Genomic DNA, 16,707 nt, shown 5'->3' with positions numbered 1-16,707 from the left:
TCCTGATTATCACTGGATTACCCAAGAGGTTTCCTTGTTGATGCAGCTGTTGCTTTTGGGCTCACTGCTTTCCTCTTCTTCACCAGGCTTCAGCAGTCACCCTTATCTTTGTGCCAATTTTTCCTAAATCTGGGAAGAGGTTTTTTCCCTCAACAAAAAAAGTATCCCAGGCAAATGACTGGTTTGGACCCACTTTAAATCACATACCCCCAAACACAAAAGATTAAAACATTCTTCCTGGGAAAGGTCTTAAGTTCTCTCCTGAGCCAGGGAGTCTCAGGTATGTGTCTGCCTCTCACCGGATTCCTGCTTGAATACTAGCGGAAAAAGGAAGCCTGCTTTGAACAGAAAGACTATGACTCACTGCCTTACAGCCAGAAAGGAAATATTTTTGCTGTCTTTTTACCTCATCACCGTCAGTTTGCCAAAGGTCCTGATTAAGTGATTCCGTCAGGTAAAGACACGTTTAGCTCATCCTCTAAAATGTCATCCCAAGCTTGTCTCTGACTTTCATTTTGGACAGAATATTGACTTTCTGTTTTTTTCCTAAAATTGCAGGCACCCAGCTCTGAGGCTGATCAATTTGCTGGCTCTTAGCACACAGTGTCCTTTTGCTCTGACAGAATAAATGCCTTCAAATTTCTTTTATTTTTCCGTGTGTGAATGAAAGCTCTCAGGCATTATCTTTTCAGTGAAATACACCCTCAGTAATCTCTTATGAAATTGCCTGAGTGGAACTAATGTTCCACACAATCAGCAGAGCCCAGTCATCGTCACTGGATTTCCTGAGAGACGTTTTGTGCCTCTGACCTGCAAATCTGCCTACTATTTCCCCCCCACACACACACACTTTCACTAAACATGATGCTACTACAGAGCAGCCTGGCCAACTTTGGAACAGCATTTCTTCACACTTAGCTCAACCAGTGTCTTTGAGAGACTATCCTGTAGCTAGCTGATGTTGTTGTGGAATATTACAATCACTCACAGTGTTACTGTACACATAGACAAAAACTCAAAGGAGAAGCCAGAGTTACTTTCCACTGACTGTTCAGAACGTATATGGTGTTACGCACATTGGTAAGCCTCCTTCGGGGTCCCTCAGGACTTCCAGGCTTTGGGACTTCAAAAGAACAGAAAGCATGGAGCATTCATGTGTGCCTAGCACTTGAATGGCTAGGGCACAGGTTCACGTCCTGTGGGTACTACAAAATTATCTGGTTTTGAGTGTTTGTGTACTGACGATGAGAGTGCACCATTTGAGGTACCGTGACAGAAAAAGGACATGGGGCTGTTGATAGTGCTGCTCAGACCAGTCTGGACAATCAAGCAAGAGAGGCTCAGTTTTACAACAGCTGCATTTTCTGGCACACAATTATAGTGTCTTAACTTGTAACCAGACTTGCTCCCCTGAGGAAGAAGATGAGGGGTCTGAACCCCTCATTTGCTTGTCTTTAGTGCACAAACTGGCCTCAGACAGTGACAGAAGGCAGTACTGCTTCCCTGCGCTACATTGCTCCTGCTTTCGGTGAGCCTGAAAGATGCCTGAGAGGAATATGGGACAGTGGATTGTTAACCAAGGTCTGAAAAAGGTGCTAAATAAGGCAGCTCTCTGTCTTAGAAAGATGCTGCCTGTGAAAGGCAGTGAGAACTGCAATTTAGACAACGACTATACCACAACAGTGAAAAGGGTACAGCTCAGAAAGCCAAGCAAGTGGATTTGTCCCTATACTCCTGCCATCAAATGGGGAAAGGTACTGAAAACACTTTATTTGCTGGCTAATTACTGAAATAAAAACTTCTACTTCTAGTGGGACACAAAGTAAGCAACTCCCAGACTCTCAGCTACGCAACCAAACTGGCCCGATGGCATGCTGCTGCCAACCGCAGCTCAGCATCTGGACGAAATAAAGACCTTGCTGGGGGAGCAGTTTTTTGTGCAATATACTCAGAGGTAAGCACAACAGAAACACTCTTCTCAGAGCAGACTGAAATCCTGTAATATCATTATCACACAGCAGCCTGAACAACTATACCAGAAGTGTTAAATACTTAAAACACTTTAAATAAAGTAATAAGACATTTGACCAACATACGAGTGGGAAGGAGAGTTGTCTCCTTGAATTTAAAAAGTAATTATAAGTCTTCTGAAGAATGAAGGCTAGGGCAGCTTGCAATTAACGCCATGATTTTTGGAAATGCTTATTTAACATATCAAACAAGTTGCTTCAACAGTCCGCACTAGCTACCTACTGTCCAGCTAAAATGGGAGTCTCCCCTTCCTCTGTCTTCTCTTATTCTGCTTCCAGACATCTTAATTTTGTGGGAAATGTTTACTTATAATGAGAGATGGTCCACTTAGACGCCACAGTTCTCATAACATATCCTTTGTTTTACTACAGTTCTTATATTTTTGGTATTGAAATGCTAGTGGTAACCTTTGTGACCAATACTACAAACGGATGTCCTTGTACTACCAGCATTAAAGATGGCAGCTGTGCGTCTCCCTGGCAGCTCAGGTGGCTGCACTTGGCATCCACTATGAACACTTTCAGAAAGCACCACCAAAGAGTTTAATAACTAAGAATGTGACAAAGTTTAGAATTAACTCCTCAAAACAGCCTGTGAAATATTTGTGTGTCAGCAGATAGTCCACAGTCCCCAAAGGCCTACCTATTTTTTAAATGTTAATTTTTTTTGCTTGTGCTGTCACATCAAGACTAACCCACTTTGAATCTGTTGATTTCTACTGTCCACTAATTTAGTAATCGATGAAAGGATTTAATTTTGAAAATATTTAATGTCAGGAAAACTACCAGCTATCACAAATACATTTTCTCTGTGTTTGGGCCGCACTGCCCGCAGAATGGTAAAGCATACCATTCTGCGGGCAGTGCGGCCCAAACAGAGAGAAAGGACAGGAAATACAAAGTTTTTTTTAAAAAAAGTACTCAAAAAAGCAGGTGAGAGCTTTCTGATTTTGTGTTAACAGCTATAAAGCAATAGTCTTGGGATATGCAACATAAGAAGCTCAGAGAAGGAAGATAAAGGCAGCTGCATTTTAGAACAGTGGAATTTGCATAGCACAAAACCAGAAAACAGACATTTACTGGCATTAGTATGTTTCTTTCCTATAGAAGGAAAGATAAACGAAGGGTTTATGTGTAAATACAATATGTTGAGGCTGCTATGAGCGTGTCTAAATTGTGCCTGGATTTTGTTCTGCAAACTTTTTCCAATAACATTTCTGTTGGAAAAAGCTAACTCTTCAGAGATGTACTGAACCATCTGATTTCAATTTTGTTGTAGAAGAATGGGTTACTCGTTGAACTGTGCATAGCCAAGCTATTGAGGTACATTCAGCTCTGCTTCCTTATACAGATGATGACGGCTGCTCAAGCAAAAGCAGCATGTGAGAAAGCAGCAACTCTCAGCCACGATTTAAGTAAAAGTATCTTTGGGATAGCAACTGTTTTCTCTGTGAGTGAGAGCTGACTCTCTTCATTATCGTTTGTCCCCAACTCTTCCAGCCCAGCTTGCACAGAGAACTGCTAACGTGTCTTTTGGCCTTTCTCTCCCCTTGCTCCAGGGGCTGTAGCATCTTTACCCTCTTCAGTCACTCCCTCTACTTGGCATCATCTGCTAATTTCTTAAATGCTCACCCAGCCCTGCAAAAACACAGCTGTTTATTTCATTTCAGCTCTTGAGATAAACCTATCCGCACAAGATCCTATGGGACAGCTTAGGATTCTGCACTTTATGAGAGACTACATTCTAGCAAAGCTAAAGCCTTGGTGAGTGCTTTAGTGCTGCTTTGCATTCTAGCTCGAGAAAGCTGAACAGAAAGGTGGAGCTTTATACAATAACTGACCCTCACCCAGAAAACAATTTTAAGACATGCTGGGAAATCACAGTGGAAATGCAGAGCCCAGTTACTCTTTTACAAAACCCTGTTTGTCCAGTCTATGTGCGGCTGTCTGCCTGCTGGCCGGACACAGCAAAATTCAGGGCCAGCTGAGACATGTCAGGCAAAACAACACACGGAGACAGGGAGGAGCCTGGCTTGATAGTTTTTGTTCTGTTTATACCCTGTCTCTGCTTATTAATTCTCCACAGAGGAAATACAATGTCTGCCCTTAACTGCAATTTCAGATCATTTTTTGAATATCTCTTATTCCCAGGATGCCTGCTGCTGATTTGTTACCTAACATGTGGCTGAATTAGCCGACATACGGTGGTTACCTAACGAGGTATTGCTGCTGCTGGACTTCCGGCATAATATTGTTCTTAGAGAAGTTTTAGAAACTTGTCTTACATTTTTCCACACCCAAGCAGATGTGCATGTTCTCCAGACCGAAGGAAGACTAGCATTGGCCTTGGATCTGCTACACAGTGACATTTGTGGAACTTCTTGTTCACGGCACTCTGAAAAAAGGATGTTTCCCTACACACAGTTCCCAGTACTATGGCCAAAATGGTTTTATCTATGCTATATCTAAGATGCCGACCCAGAAGTAGCCTGTCACCGTGCTGCTCCTATGTAATACCCATATTTGTCCTAATAGGCAGCCTGAACTTGGACAAATCCCATCTGCCCTTGTGACATGTGATGCCAGAGCTCTTCTGGGAAGGAGCCTGGACTTTCTTATCTGCCCAAAATCAGCCATGTGGTGCTTCCCGAAAGGGCAGATGGGATAGATGGAGGCTGCCGGAGGCTCCTGGGCCAGCCAGAGTGCTGGGGCCTGTCCACATGGCAGGTAAGTGTGGCTGTGTGTGCGTGCTAATGGCAGGATTCACCGGGGTTCCCCCACTTCCAAAAGTACCAGCTTGGTGGTCCCCATCCTAACCCCAAGGACACCCCTAAAGGCAAATTCACTGAATGGGCAGCAAATTTAGCCATGGGACTGCTCCTCCTCTCCATACTCAGCACAGTATTTGCAGCCAAGAGACCAGAACCACAGCAGCCCTGGCCAAAAAGGTTGCTGCAAAAATCACTACAGATCTTACTCCTGGGAACATGCTGTCGCCATATGGTCTCCACATTAATAACACCAAACAAGTGCTTCATAAACAGTGTTCTAATAACAAATACCAAAGGAATTAATAATAATCTAGCTATTATTCTCTAATGTTCTCACTTTATTAAGAACATTTATTCCGTTCAAATGAGCTCTTCTGGAAGAACAACATCTGGCACCCACATGAATACCTGATGAGATCTGTATGACCTGAGTATCTCTCAAATTTATTGTCAGCAACATCTGTTTGTGCCAGCATGGCTTACAGTAACACTATGTTTTTCTTTTGTTCTAGGTGCATAGCGTAATGTCCATGCTGTACTACACTCTGATTATAGCTTTTTTGATCGGCACACAGGCAGCTCCAAAGTCAGCGGACAATGCTCCTCTGGGGTATCCTGCAGAACCCTCCTTGTCCAATACCCACCGGAGTAACGGACACCACATTCCCAAGACAGCTCCACATACATCCCACAGCCACTCTACTTGGACGGTAGACAGGAGGGAAGCTGTAAATATCACTGTGGACCCAAAGTTGTTCAAGAAGCGGCGCTTCCGATCCCCTCGAGTCCTGTTCAGCACACAGCCCCCTCCAGTGTCAGAGCAAGGACAGCACATGGGATTTCTCAGCAATGCAGACTCTCTCAACAGGACTGCCCGGACCAAGAGGACTGCACATCCCGTCCTGCACCGGGGAGAGTTCTCAGTATGTGACAGTGTCAGCATGTGGGTTGGGGACAAAACCACAGCCACTGACATCAAAGGTAAAGAGGTGACAGTGTTGGGAGAGGTCAACATTAACAACAATGTTTTTAAGCAGTACTTTTTTGAGACAAAGTGCAGGGACCCCAAGCCAGTCTCCAGCGGGTGCCGAGGGATCGATGCTAAGCACTGGAACTCCTACTGCACCACAACACACACCTTTGTCAAGGCGTTGACGATGGAGGGCAAGCAAGCGGCCTGGCGCTTCATCCGAATCGATACAGCCTGCGTGTGTGTGCTCAGCAGGAAGTCAGGGAGACCCTGAGGCAGAGCTAAACCCCATGACGACATCCTCCTATCCCCCTACCTCAGCCTGTAAATTATTTTAAGTTATAAAGGACTGCATGGTGTATTTATAGTTTATACAGTACAGAAAGAACCTCATTATTTATTAAACTCTTTTGGAAACCTTTTGTGTGCTTTGCAATTTATTACTGGCAGAACTCTTTGGAAGATGTTCACCTTAGTCTCATTCAGCCTTAAAACTCTTAAAAACTTAAAATATTTGCATGGCCAGAGAAAAAAATCTTTGTCCAGCATCCTCTAAAAAGGAAACATTTTGCAGTTTTCATATGTATTCCTCTCTTCCACAAGAGAATTTTCATCACAAAATCTGTCAGTTTACTGTGAAAATCTTCTGGTTTGTTTTAAATTGAAATGTTTTGTCCAATTCCCAAAAAATTGAACAAGACCTTCCAAGATGTGCTTCTAGTTCTACTAATTACCCATAAAGATACTAATCTTATACCATTAATCATCTCAGATAACTCTTTTAGTTCTTCACACCGCTAAAAAATTTTCTAAGCAAAAATTTTAGTGCATTTGAAAAAACTGAAAAAATTGCCAAATTACTTTCACTGCAAGAATAATCCTGAATTAATTTCCAACATTTGTTTGCACAACAGTAGAATTCAAATATGCAGATTTTTGTATCAAAATGATACTTTACATTTCATATTATTTATGAGCTGTACTAGAATGTTGGGGTTCCAAGTATAAATATATAAATATATGAATATATATGTAAATCAGAAATCTTCATTTCAAGGAGCTTATCATTAGACTGTAAAAACTCACTTGAGGTGGAATTTCAGCAATGGGGCCTTGACATAGGAGCAAATCTTTTCATGCATGATGAAAGAGATCATTGTGGCTGTGCTTTAGTAAGGAGCTCAAAAATGCTGTGCTCATAATTTCTATGCTTTGGAGAGCACCAGTCTCTAGAAATATGTGGTGTAGCCTGAAGCCTGTGCACACTGAACAAATCTATAATTTCTCTTATTGTTTCCATTGGAAAAGCAGCTGCTATCCACTGCAGAAACTGTTTCAAATCAAACAACATCACAGTTTTTTAGCTTGGTTTCTTCCAAATCCTAGAGGGTACACTTTCACCACCACTCCTGCACTGTTACGATTTTAATACAAAAGAACTCCCCCCCCACACACACACACACCTGACACATGCTTGCCCCACATAAACAACAAAGGCAAGCAAGCAGTACATCTCTAGACAAGGTACGTGTCATAATAAAATAGTGCCAGTGAAAATAACCAAACCTAGATAAGAAATGCTTTCTGGTAAGATAGTGCCAGTCTACGTGAAGTGAGAGTCACTAGTTTAAAGATCATCCGTGATAATCACTGGTATGCCACTCTCCAGGCCCTTTTAGGAGGTGATTATGGTATGGGACAGCAATGTTCCAGCGAGAATAAAGTTTTGCCCTCTCCAGAACAACATATTTGCAATATTCACATGAATAGTCAATTATCTGGAAGGTCAAGGAGAGGGTAGTCATGCATATCTGACTGTGTCCCATGTCTTCCAAATAATGACTTCTTGTTCTGGGGTCAGGCAGGGCAGGAATGAAGACTGAAGAATATTTAGAGCATGATCACGTAGGCTCTAGATGCTCTGATGCAGTAGAACAAAACAGTGGTGGCAGCCACCTGCCGGTCAGCACAGGAGAGATCAAGGGAGATCAGGGAAAAACAGTACAGTATTCTGAAGCAAAGGAAAATTCAGAATTGGAGCAGAGTCCTGCCTATGCTCTTCGGTTTAAACTTCTGTAGCAGGAGGCCTTAAAGCAATGGAAATGAGTAACAAATCTGCTTTAGAAATTCTCTTTACCATACATGACACTACGTGACTACAAAAAATGAATGCTGCATATCTGCATTTAGAGATTTATGGAGACTGCCATTATTTTACCATTGACATAACAAAACTGCAGTTGAAACAGCGTCTCAAGATCGCATTTGGTAATTCAAAACATGTGTAAACTTGGCATTTCTTCAAAGAACACTGAAACTCTAACATTGCTTTCTTCTTATAGCAAAAGCAATCTTGGGAGCTAACGTTCCTTTCACAGCCAGCTCACTTCGAGTTCTTCTTGCTACACTTTAAAGTATACTCTTGCCAAAGTACAAGATACCTATAACATCCAGTTGGAGTGGCAAAGAGCTGCCACATTATGAACTGCTATTAATTACTGTTATAAATTTTGCCCTTGATTAAATTTATATTAATAAATATTAAGCTATAATTGGGAGGGTTTACTTATTTTTGCAGATATGGATGTGTTCTATTCCACCTTTATTCACTCAGCTGATTTTTATCTTATGCTCCGAAGACTGAAACTAGACTATTGGTTCATCCTTCCCAACAGCGATCTACAGCATCACTGACACTTCTTGCTTGTTCTTGAAAAAGGTCCCAAAAGGGAAGGTGGAGAAAGAGCGAAGACAGAAGTTTTGTGCATTAGCATTTGGATCTTGACCCGCTATTAATTGCAAAATCCAGAATTACAAACTTAGAGCTACAAACTTGAGCCTGTAACATACAAATTCTAAGGGTGCACGTGATTCTTATCCATGCACATTATTGCAATGGCTGTGTAATAAGGTGATGTGATCGATAATCTACTGAGAAGTGGTGCAATAATTCATCTTAAGAAGTTAGTATGATGAAAATGTAGGTGTTTTGATATATTATTACGTAGGAAAAACCTGGAAAATGTGCACTCTTAGAGATATATTGCCATATTTAAATGTTTGCTTTAGCCAGTTTGCTTAGATGGCAGGAGAAGGCTGCACGTCTGGCCCTGGCAACACCGAAATTCAAACTGTGAAATTCCCCTCAGCAGCATTTATAGGCTTTATTCCACTTTCCAGATGTTTACAATGTCACGTTTAAAGAACAGGATTTAAAACAAGATCAGTCCTAGCTGTTCTTGCAGTGACTGGCAACACTTTTCCCTGTTACCTCCAGGAATAAAGAAGTATTCCTGATCAAGCCAGAGCAGAGTTTCATGCAGTCTAAAGAGGTTACTATCACTTGATAAAGGTATCCTGAGCAGCACAGAATGAAGTATAGCAATTGACTGCCTGGGGGTACGAGGAATCATCCTCTCTGGACATTTCTGAGAGCAGATGAGACAAACATCTATCAGAAATGTTACAGTTGATTGTCTTGAGCAAGATACAAGGATTATATGACCTGCAGTGTTATTTTCTATAATTTTTTACGCTTCCAGACAAGAGCAACTTATAAATCTCTTTTTGCTCAAGTAATGCCCATGGTTGGTCACCCAGCTGTGGTTGGAATGAGAAAGAACTTTTGAGCATAGTAAATTATGCACACGGGATCCCATTAAATATGGGCCCAGACTTTTAGAATTTCAACATATGGTTGAACAAGTACAAAATTCATGTGATAACTGCTGTGTGAAAATTCGCAGCTACCAATTGCTACTGGTCTACAGCAAACCAGGTTAGGTTAACAAAAAAAAAACAAAAAAAACAAAAAAAAAAATCAAAGAGCAAGATCTGGGGGAGCACTTTTGACACTGTTGCGGATATTCTTGAGGCTTGGACTTCCAAACCACAGTGGAGCCAACAACAGTTTTTTTTTTTTCCTCAAAAAGGACCTCTTGAATATATCAACAAAAAAATCTCTGTACATGATACGTCAAAGATAGGCAAACTGTCATGGAAAATTCCTCTATACCAACACATTGTGAGGATATTTTACAAGTCAGTGCTTCTCACCTAAGACTGGCAACTCAAACTCAGAACGAAATAGCTCCAGAAGATATATCAGTGTGTGCATTTGTCATCGATGATACTGACTCTTCTCTGCTTCCTCAGGCAAAAAGCATCATCTTAAAAGCAAAGGGTCACAACAAGATTTAACTATAAAATTAACTCAATGACAAACTGTTGCCTTTTTTTTTTCTTCCTTCCCTCTTCAAAGATAAAATCCAGCTAGAGATGCTTGAGGCATCATCTCAGCTACAGTGAGCTGATCTTTCACACCATAAAGATTACAGTGTCTTGTTGCACACACAGCTTTCTGGGCAGAGTACAGGAAAGGCAACAGATATGCCTGTCTTCAGTTTCTTCATCTGGAAAGCACAGCAATGAGAAAGAGCAGACCAGCATTTAAGGGTGACAGAACTTCTAGAGATGGATTCTTCAGATTAAATACGAACAGCAATGCAAATTAATATATTCTAAATTGAAACACATTTTTCCATGTTGAGGTAAATAATTTTCCAAATACTTATGTAGTTTGTGATTCAACGCTGCTGTTCCCTGTTCACCGGGAAGCTGTGACAGTCTTTGCTGATGTAACTGCTACAGCGTTACGTCCGAGGTTTGTAAATCTTGTAATGAAATGTCCTTTGTCATGTTTAGCTATGCCCCCCTTCGTTATTTATTTTTTTCAAACAAGCACTTGGTAATCTGTCCGCAATTCACATGAAGATTGATGTACGAAATCCTGCATCTCTGTGAAGTCAGGTGCAAGGAGGCTTGAATGCCTCTTAAGTCCAAACTGCATGCTGAAATTTTCTTCTTTAAATTCCTTTTAACACATTCCTGTGTAGATGTCAATGTTAGGTTTACTGACTGAGAAACTGTGCTTTCAGTGGTACCTTCCACACAACAGAGTGATACGGCTGTGAGTAGTAACTCACAGATCAGATGACAGTATATTATGAACTCATTTACTGGAGACATCCAACTGATGACAATTACAATAAATCATATGTAAGGGAATACATAGCACAGCAAAGGTGGAAATCTGTTTTCTTATGTGATTTTAAGGAAAGAGCAAGACAACTATAGGATTGTCCTGGCTCACCAGGAACTTCTTGGATTGGGAATGAGATCTCATCTGAACAAACCAATACCATAACTGGGGATAAAAGAGGGAATGAAGAGCCAGACAATGTCATAGCTAGACTTCAACTGCTGAAAAACAGTAAAAGGAACCCAGAAAGGTATATTTTGCTGCTGTTTCCACTGTACCCAAAGGATGACAAGGGCATCCATGTCTGTGCAAGTTACCGTCATTTGTCATAGTTGCAGCTCAAATATACATGCCGATTCAATACTTCAGTTCAGCATGGAGGGTTTTGCAAAGGGATGGACTTGATAACCCTGCTCATGTATTTGTATCAAAGTGCCCAGAACTGACAAACCCGTGAGAAAGGACTTCTGTAAGTGAACTCTGTTCAACATAACTGTTAGCTTGCAGCACACTTCATCTTAAGAGTATCTCTGGCGTCCATTTCTCCAGCTCTTTTGGGATATACGTTATGAACCGTTTGCTTGAGTCTCTTTGACTATTTAAGATGTCTATCGAGTTTTAATTATACAAGCTGGATAGCCAACTGCTTTCCTAAAGATGCACTGCCTTCCTTTTTTCCTTAAAACCCTAGTTATAAGGGATGAAAACAATTATGGCTAAGAAAAACTGTTTCATACAAAATCAGATCAACTGGAGGGACAGCTATGTAACAGATCTATAGACAGACTTGGGTGGTCTCTGTATTACAAAAATATGATTTAGATTCCAAGGAAAGAAAAACAAAGATCAGAACTCCTTATGATTAGAAAAGCAAATCAGACCAGACTTGGGTTCACCTTTAGCCAAATGCCACATGCATCACACAGATTACAGTACAGCTCATTTGGTCTGACTAAAGAGTGTACGTTAAATTTTGCTTGGAGGAAAATAGATTTTTCTCCAGGAAGATGAAGAGGGTGTGGACCATAATCAGTTTCCATCACCTAACATGGGACTCATCCCCTCGTCACTGCTGTTATTAGGGGTTTTCTTTCTTTGTTTGTTTTTGAAGTCTTTGAAATCCTACTGCGCATGCAATTATTATTCCCACTGCTCAGTTAATGCCAAGCCTAGCATGCCAGAAATCCCATTCTAATGCTCTCAGTCCTGTAGTCAGGTTATACTTCACTGGGCCTTGCCCTGATGATTTTTATTTTAATTGCAGTACAGACAGGAAGTTTTGACATTCAGAGAGTAAGAGACAGGTTACAAAATAAAGAGTAATGCTTTCTCTATATGTTCCCTTTCATCCTTTACATGTCACTGCTGCTTCATTGTCTAATCCCTTATTTAACCACACGATTAAAGAGAAGTGCTGTGGCAGCCACACCCTCCACCAGCTCTTCTTTAGCAAGCAACATCTTTCATTAGAGCAATTACAATCATTGTCAGTTAACTTGTTTCTGGGCTTGGAATCACAGTCTATTGTACTTTTCTGATCACGTTCTAGAGGAATTCTTTGCTCCAGAAAAGTCAGTTTCTATATACTATTCTGGAAAGTTATCTCTAGTGTTACAACAGTCATTAGACCTGAAACGCAATCTTGAATTCCAGCATTTGGTCTGCACAACCATTAAAGATGGTGCACTTATGCTTCAGTAGCATCCTTCAACCAAGCTGCCTTATAAAGCAAAAATAAACTAGCAAAAGCTACGGAACATTCAACAGCACAGCCTGAAGCAGGACAAAAATGCAAGAAGCACTATGCAGTAGTTTCATATTTAAAGAAGGAAAACCAAATCCAGCTGAACACACACATGGGTGGGGTGTGAGTGTGTGTGAGTGTGTGTGTGTGAGAGAGAGAGAGAGAGAGAGAGAGAGAGAGAGAGAGAGAAATCAAGAAAATAAGACAGAATTATCCAACTTCCAATTTGGCCAGGAAACAATACTCTTTGATTTCTGGTTTCAGACAGCATAAGGGAATCATGACAAGATTGACATTAGAAAAAAATCAATGTTCTGTTATTTAGGTTGGTGATTAAGAGCAAAACAGCTCCACGATGATTTAAAAATTAAACAGTTAACATTAACTGCACAGCCTTAGTGCTAATAGTCAGGGATCTGTTCTCCTTAGCCTGATCAGCTGACAGCTTTTGGCATTTCCTTCACTCACATAAGCAGAGGTAAGATTCACATGCAACACAGAACAGAAGACAATATCCTAAGCATGACAACAGCAGACAGGATGGGGCTTTAGGGGTAGGGTCCTTGATTTTTAAAATTCTTTGTTTCTCCAGGACAGAGTTTTGTGACCAGATGACGTGCGCAATTCTATGGCAAATCCCAGGCATAAGCCTCAAGTTGTCAGGTAAAGTATTTTGCCTTTTTCCTCACAGTGGTAACTATTTCTGCAATGACTATTTTTACTTTCAGTTTATTGAGCACTCCCTCAGTGTTCTGCCAAATGTGATTTTTTCCTTATAGTCCTTCCAGACTTCAAAAAGCACCAAATACTTCCCAGCTGAATTTGAGCTTACTACCTTTTGGAGGATTTCCCTAGATTCTCCAGGAAATTAAGAGGTATGAAGAAGCTGTGAAGTTTTACTGTGCATCTTGCAGTCAAAGCCATCAGTTTGCTACCTGTTGTGCAAGTGATGAGAACAGTACCATCTTTTACCATAATCAAAGTCCCAGCGGGGGAGAAGGTTCTCTTGCTGTGCTTGTGCAGAACTGTCCTAGAGGACAAATTTCTTGCTTTCCACCAAAAGCAGAAATCAGAAGTCCCTCACCACTACTCCCACACACTTAAATGAGTTAAATGGGATTACTGCTTTAAATGCATATGGGTTTTTCTTTCAAAGCACTGCTTTTGACACAAATAGCTCTTAAGTAAAATACTGCCGGCCAACATTACAGTAGAAACCCACCACGCTTACTTTGCAAATTGGTGGTTCATTGAATATTCTTGTCTTCAGTTACAGATAGTAACTGAAGTACAGTTACTGATAGTTCCTTCTGCCTTGAAAAGACATGTGCTGGATGCACTGATTAATGGATCATCTCTTTAATATCACTTCTGTTTACATAATCCAGCACATACAGTGGCCCATCTTCAGGCAGCTAGAGAGATCCTGCCTATAAGTTTGTGATTTAAACTGACCATTTGACAAATGAATCATAGAGTTGTAAGGCTATGCAATAACAATCAACCTACGTGACACCTTTAGCCTCTCATGAACAGAGCACAGATGGTCTCAGCATCTCTAGGAAAAGTGTGCCTGCTGCTGCTACTGATCACATGTATCCTGCATCTTTTTTCCTTCTTGAATCAATTAATTTGGTTGCATACTGTGCAGCAGAATCAGAAGTCTGAGGACAGTTCAAGCAGCGGCAGGAAGGAAGGTGCACAATTCCAGTTCCCTTATGAGTGATCTATTTACCAATAAAATAACAAAACTGGTTCTAATTACAACACAAGCTGCCTGCCTTATGAGTTCAGCTGTGTGCTACCTCCAAAATTCAGTTTGATACGTGGTAGTAACCTTCATGCTCTATTCATTCTGATTTTGTATTGGCTTGCTACACAGAAGGAGGAAAAAAAAGGAAGAAAGAAAGTGGTCATGTCAGTGCATCACCCAACTGCAACTGATTACTTCAGTTCTAAGTTCCCCACAAAAGCTGGTACTCTAGCTTCTAAAAACATGGGCATTGCGAGTCTGTAGACATCATGGGATGATATTACAAGGTGGGTAGTATGAGTGTGCTGAACACAGGAAAGGGCAGCTAAATGTGTAAATAAGGAAAGCGTGTGTATAAATCACCAGACAGCGTTCACTGTGTTAAACCTAAAAGTTGTTACTCAGTTTTCCCACATAAAGTTTTAAGAATACTTTTCAGAAAGTGTGAAAAAACACCCGATTTCCTATTTAAGTAAGCCTGACCAGACAGATTTTGCACAAGTTTTTTCAATGACTCATATGTCAGCTCACAAGGATTATAAGAAATTTAAGCCATAAATATAGTTCAAGACAAACATAAGACAGTAAAAGTAGAGGCTTATGTTGAAATCATTCTGAATCAGAACAGGTATACGTAAATAGATAAGGTGAAGAACTGAGGCTGACAAGAAGGTGAAGAGAAAGAAATTTGTCAAAGGTCCCTTGTCCTCCATTAGTTTCCTAACCATATAAAAAATCAGAAGACACAGGAAAGGCAGAGGAAATTTTGGTGCCTTAAAAATAAGGTTTGGTGATAAGTAACATGAGAAATGCAGTATCTAATGGGAAAGTGCTGTTCTAAACTGGGACTGTTTACGGACTAATGATGGAAGCCCCGTTCTCTCAATCAAAGGAGACGAGTTCTCAACGTTCTCGTTCAAAGTTCACTCCCAAAGCAGGCTGCCAGAGCCAAAACCAACAAGCTCTGCAAGGGCTATTGTTAGTCTGAAAGCTACAGTGAAGCAAACAACCTTTTCTCAGACATCTGACTGAAGCAAATTAACAGACAAGCAAAATCCAGAACAGTTAGGTGCAAACAGCACTTTCAACATGCATCTCTTGTGCTTCTCTCGTCCAGTAATTTGCTAACAGCACTTTTATAATTACTGAACATAACTGTACCACTGAACTGTAAAAAACAGGCAAAAAAAAAAAAAACAGCTATTCCTTTTTGCTATACAACTGCTAGCAGCTAGTTGATGTCAAAAATTCATCTACAACAGACCACCTTCCTGCTTTTCTCCTGAGATTCTTGTCACACAGGTATACTCACCTATATATAACGCAGTTCACTAAGTATTGAAGCTACTGTTACAATCAATGACTAAAATAAGGCTGATGGGAAGAAAAGTTGTTTTGTTTACCTGCTCTTGACAACCTTCTGTTTAAACTGTTTTCATGTTTTCTCCTTGTTGCTTCCTCTTAGCGAGTCCCACAAAGGAGGGAGAATTTGGGAGAGAAAGTTCTGAAAAAAGTTAATGGTTTTCTGCTAGGTTCCTAGTTGAATCAGTTACTCTGTGATTACAATTTCCAGAGCCAGGACAAGGAAGAGAGTGGCTATGAAAAGCAGGCCCAGCCATTCCAGCATTAGCAGACTGCTGTGTCAGCTCAGATGAACTGACAAACAGCATTCTCAGAACAAGACAGACTTTCAAAGGTGAACTTCACAGGGGAATAATTAATAATGTATCCCTGGTGTGAAAACAGGCCACCCAAAGCTATTCAGAAAACCACTTGGTGACCTGCGCTGGGTATTTAAAGATGTTATCTCACCTAGCAACATTGGAGGAGGGGCCTGACTACAGAAGATACTTTATATTAGTTTTTATGAAATATAAAGAACTACATCCAAAGAAGGATCCAGAATCAGGGAACAACAGAGGTAGAGAAGCTGAGACAGATGTTTCCACTGTTTTCCTCGGATCTGAAGATTTATTGTGCTGGCTGAAATAGATAGCGGTTTTTTGGGAGATACGGCACAAAAATATGCACGTTTGTTATTTTAGGTTTACCCCTCCATGTAGAGGATAAACTGAAGGTCCTAGGTATTCAGTGTAGTTGGTCTGGGAAAGCACGCATTTCATTCAGCCATTAAGATTCTAGGGTCCAGCATTCGAGTTAGCGCATCTGGCTGAAGGAGACAAGAGAATTGTGTGCCCAGAAACAGCATCAAAGAGACCAAGAAGTAATGCTATGGTAAATTTGGAACAGGGAAACCTTTCCATACAATGGAATCGGCTAAATGTCTGAAATATCTTAATGTGGCTGAGGCATTCTTTGGCTGTGCCAGACAGTGATAGGTAAAGTCAACAATTTAACCCTTAGATGCTGAGAGCCCTGGAGGCGTATTTGTTTACGG

The 16,707-nt window shown here is 40.9% G+C and overlaps 2 protein-coding genes across 28 annotated transcripts in view; one reads left to right on the top strand and one right to left on the bottom strand.

Annotated features, from left to right (window-relative positions):
• NGF (nerve growth factor) overlaps window positions 1-6,193 on the top strand; it is a 34,695-nt gene extending 28,502 nt beyond the window's left edge. For 2 of the 6 annotated variants that reach the window (XM_064498308.1, XM_064498309.1), the window contains 3 exons: window positions 1,812-1,954; window positions 3,701-4,757; window positions 5,314-6,193. In XM_064498308.1, the coding sequence (XP_064354378.1) occupies window positions 5,326-6,045 (720 nt within the window). In that variant the 5' untranslated portion in view covers window positions 1,812-1,954; window positions 3,701-4,757; window positions 5,314-5,325 and the 3' untranslated portion in view covers window positions 6,046-6,193. The remainder of the gene's footprint in view (window positions 1-1,811; window positions 1,955-3,700; window positions 4,758-5,313) is intronic. The other 4 variants (XM_064498311.1, XM_064498310.1, XM_026117548.2 and 1 more) reach the window with 4 other exon arrangements.
• Window positions 1-16,707, bottom strand: part of LOC135323771 (uncharacterized) — a 148,686-nt gene that overhangs the window by 79,356 nt on the left and 52,623 nt on the right. The gene's annotated exons all lie outside the window — the stretch shown is intronic.

This window comes from Dromaius novaehollandiae, chromosome 27 (genome assembly GCF_036370855.1).
Source record: "Dromaius novaehollandiae isolate bDroNov1 chromosome 27, bDroNov1.hap1, whole genome shotgun sequence".
Taxonomy (NCBI): Eukaryota; Metazoa; Chordata; class Aves; order Casuariiformes; family Dromaiidae; genus Dromaius; species Dromaius novaehollandiae.
Note: the sequence above shows the minus strand (reverse complement) of the source record. Positions and strands in the feature narration are given on the sequence as shown.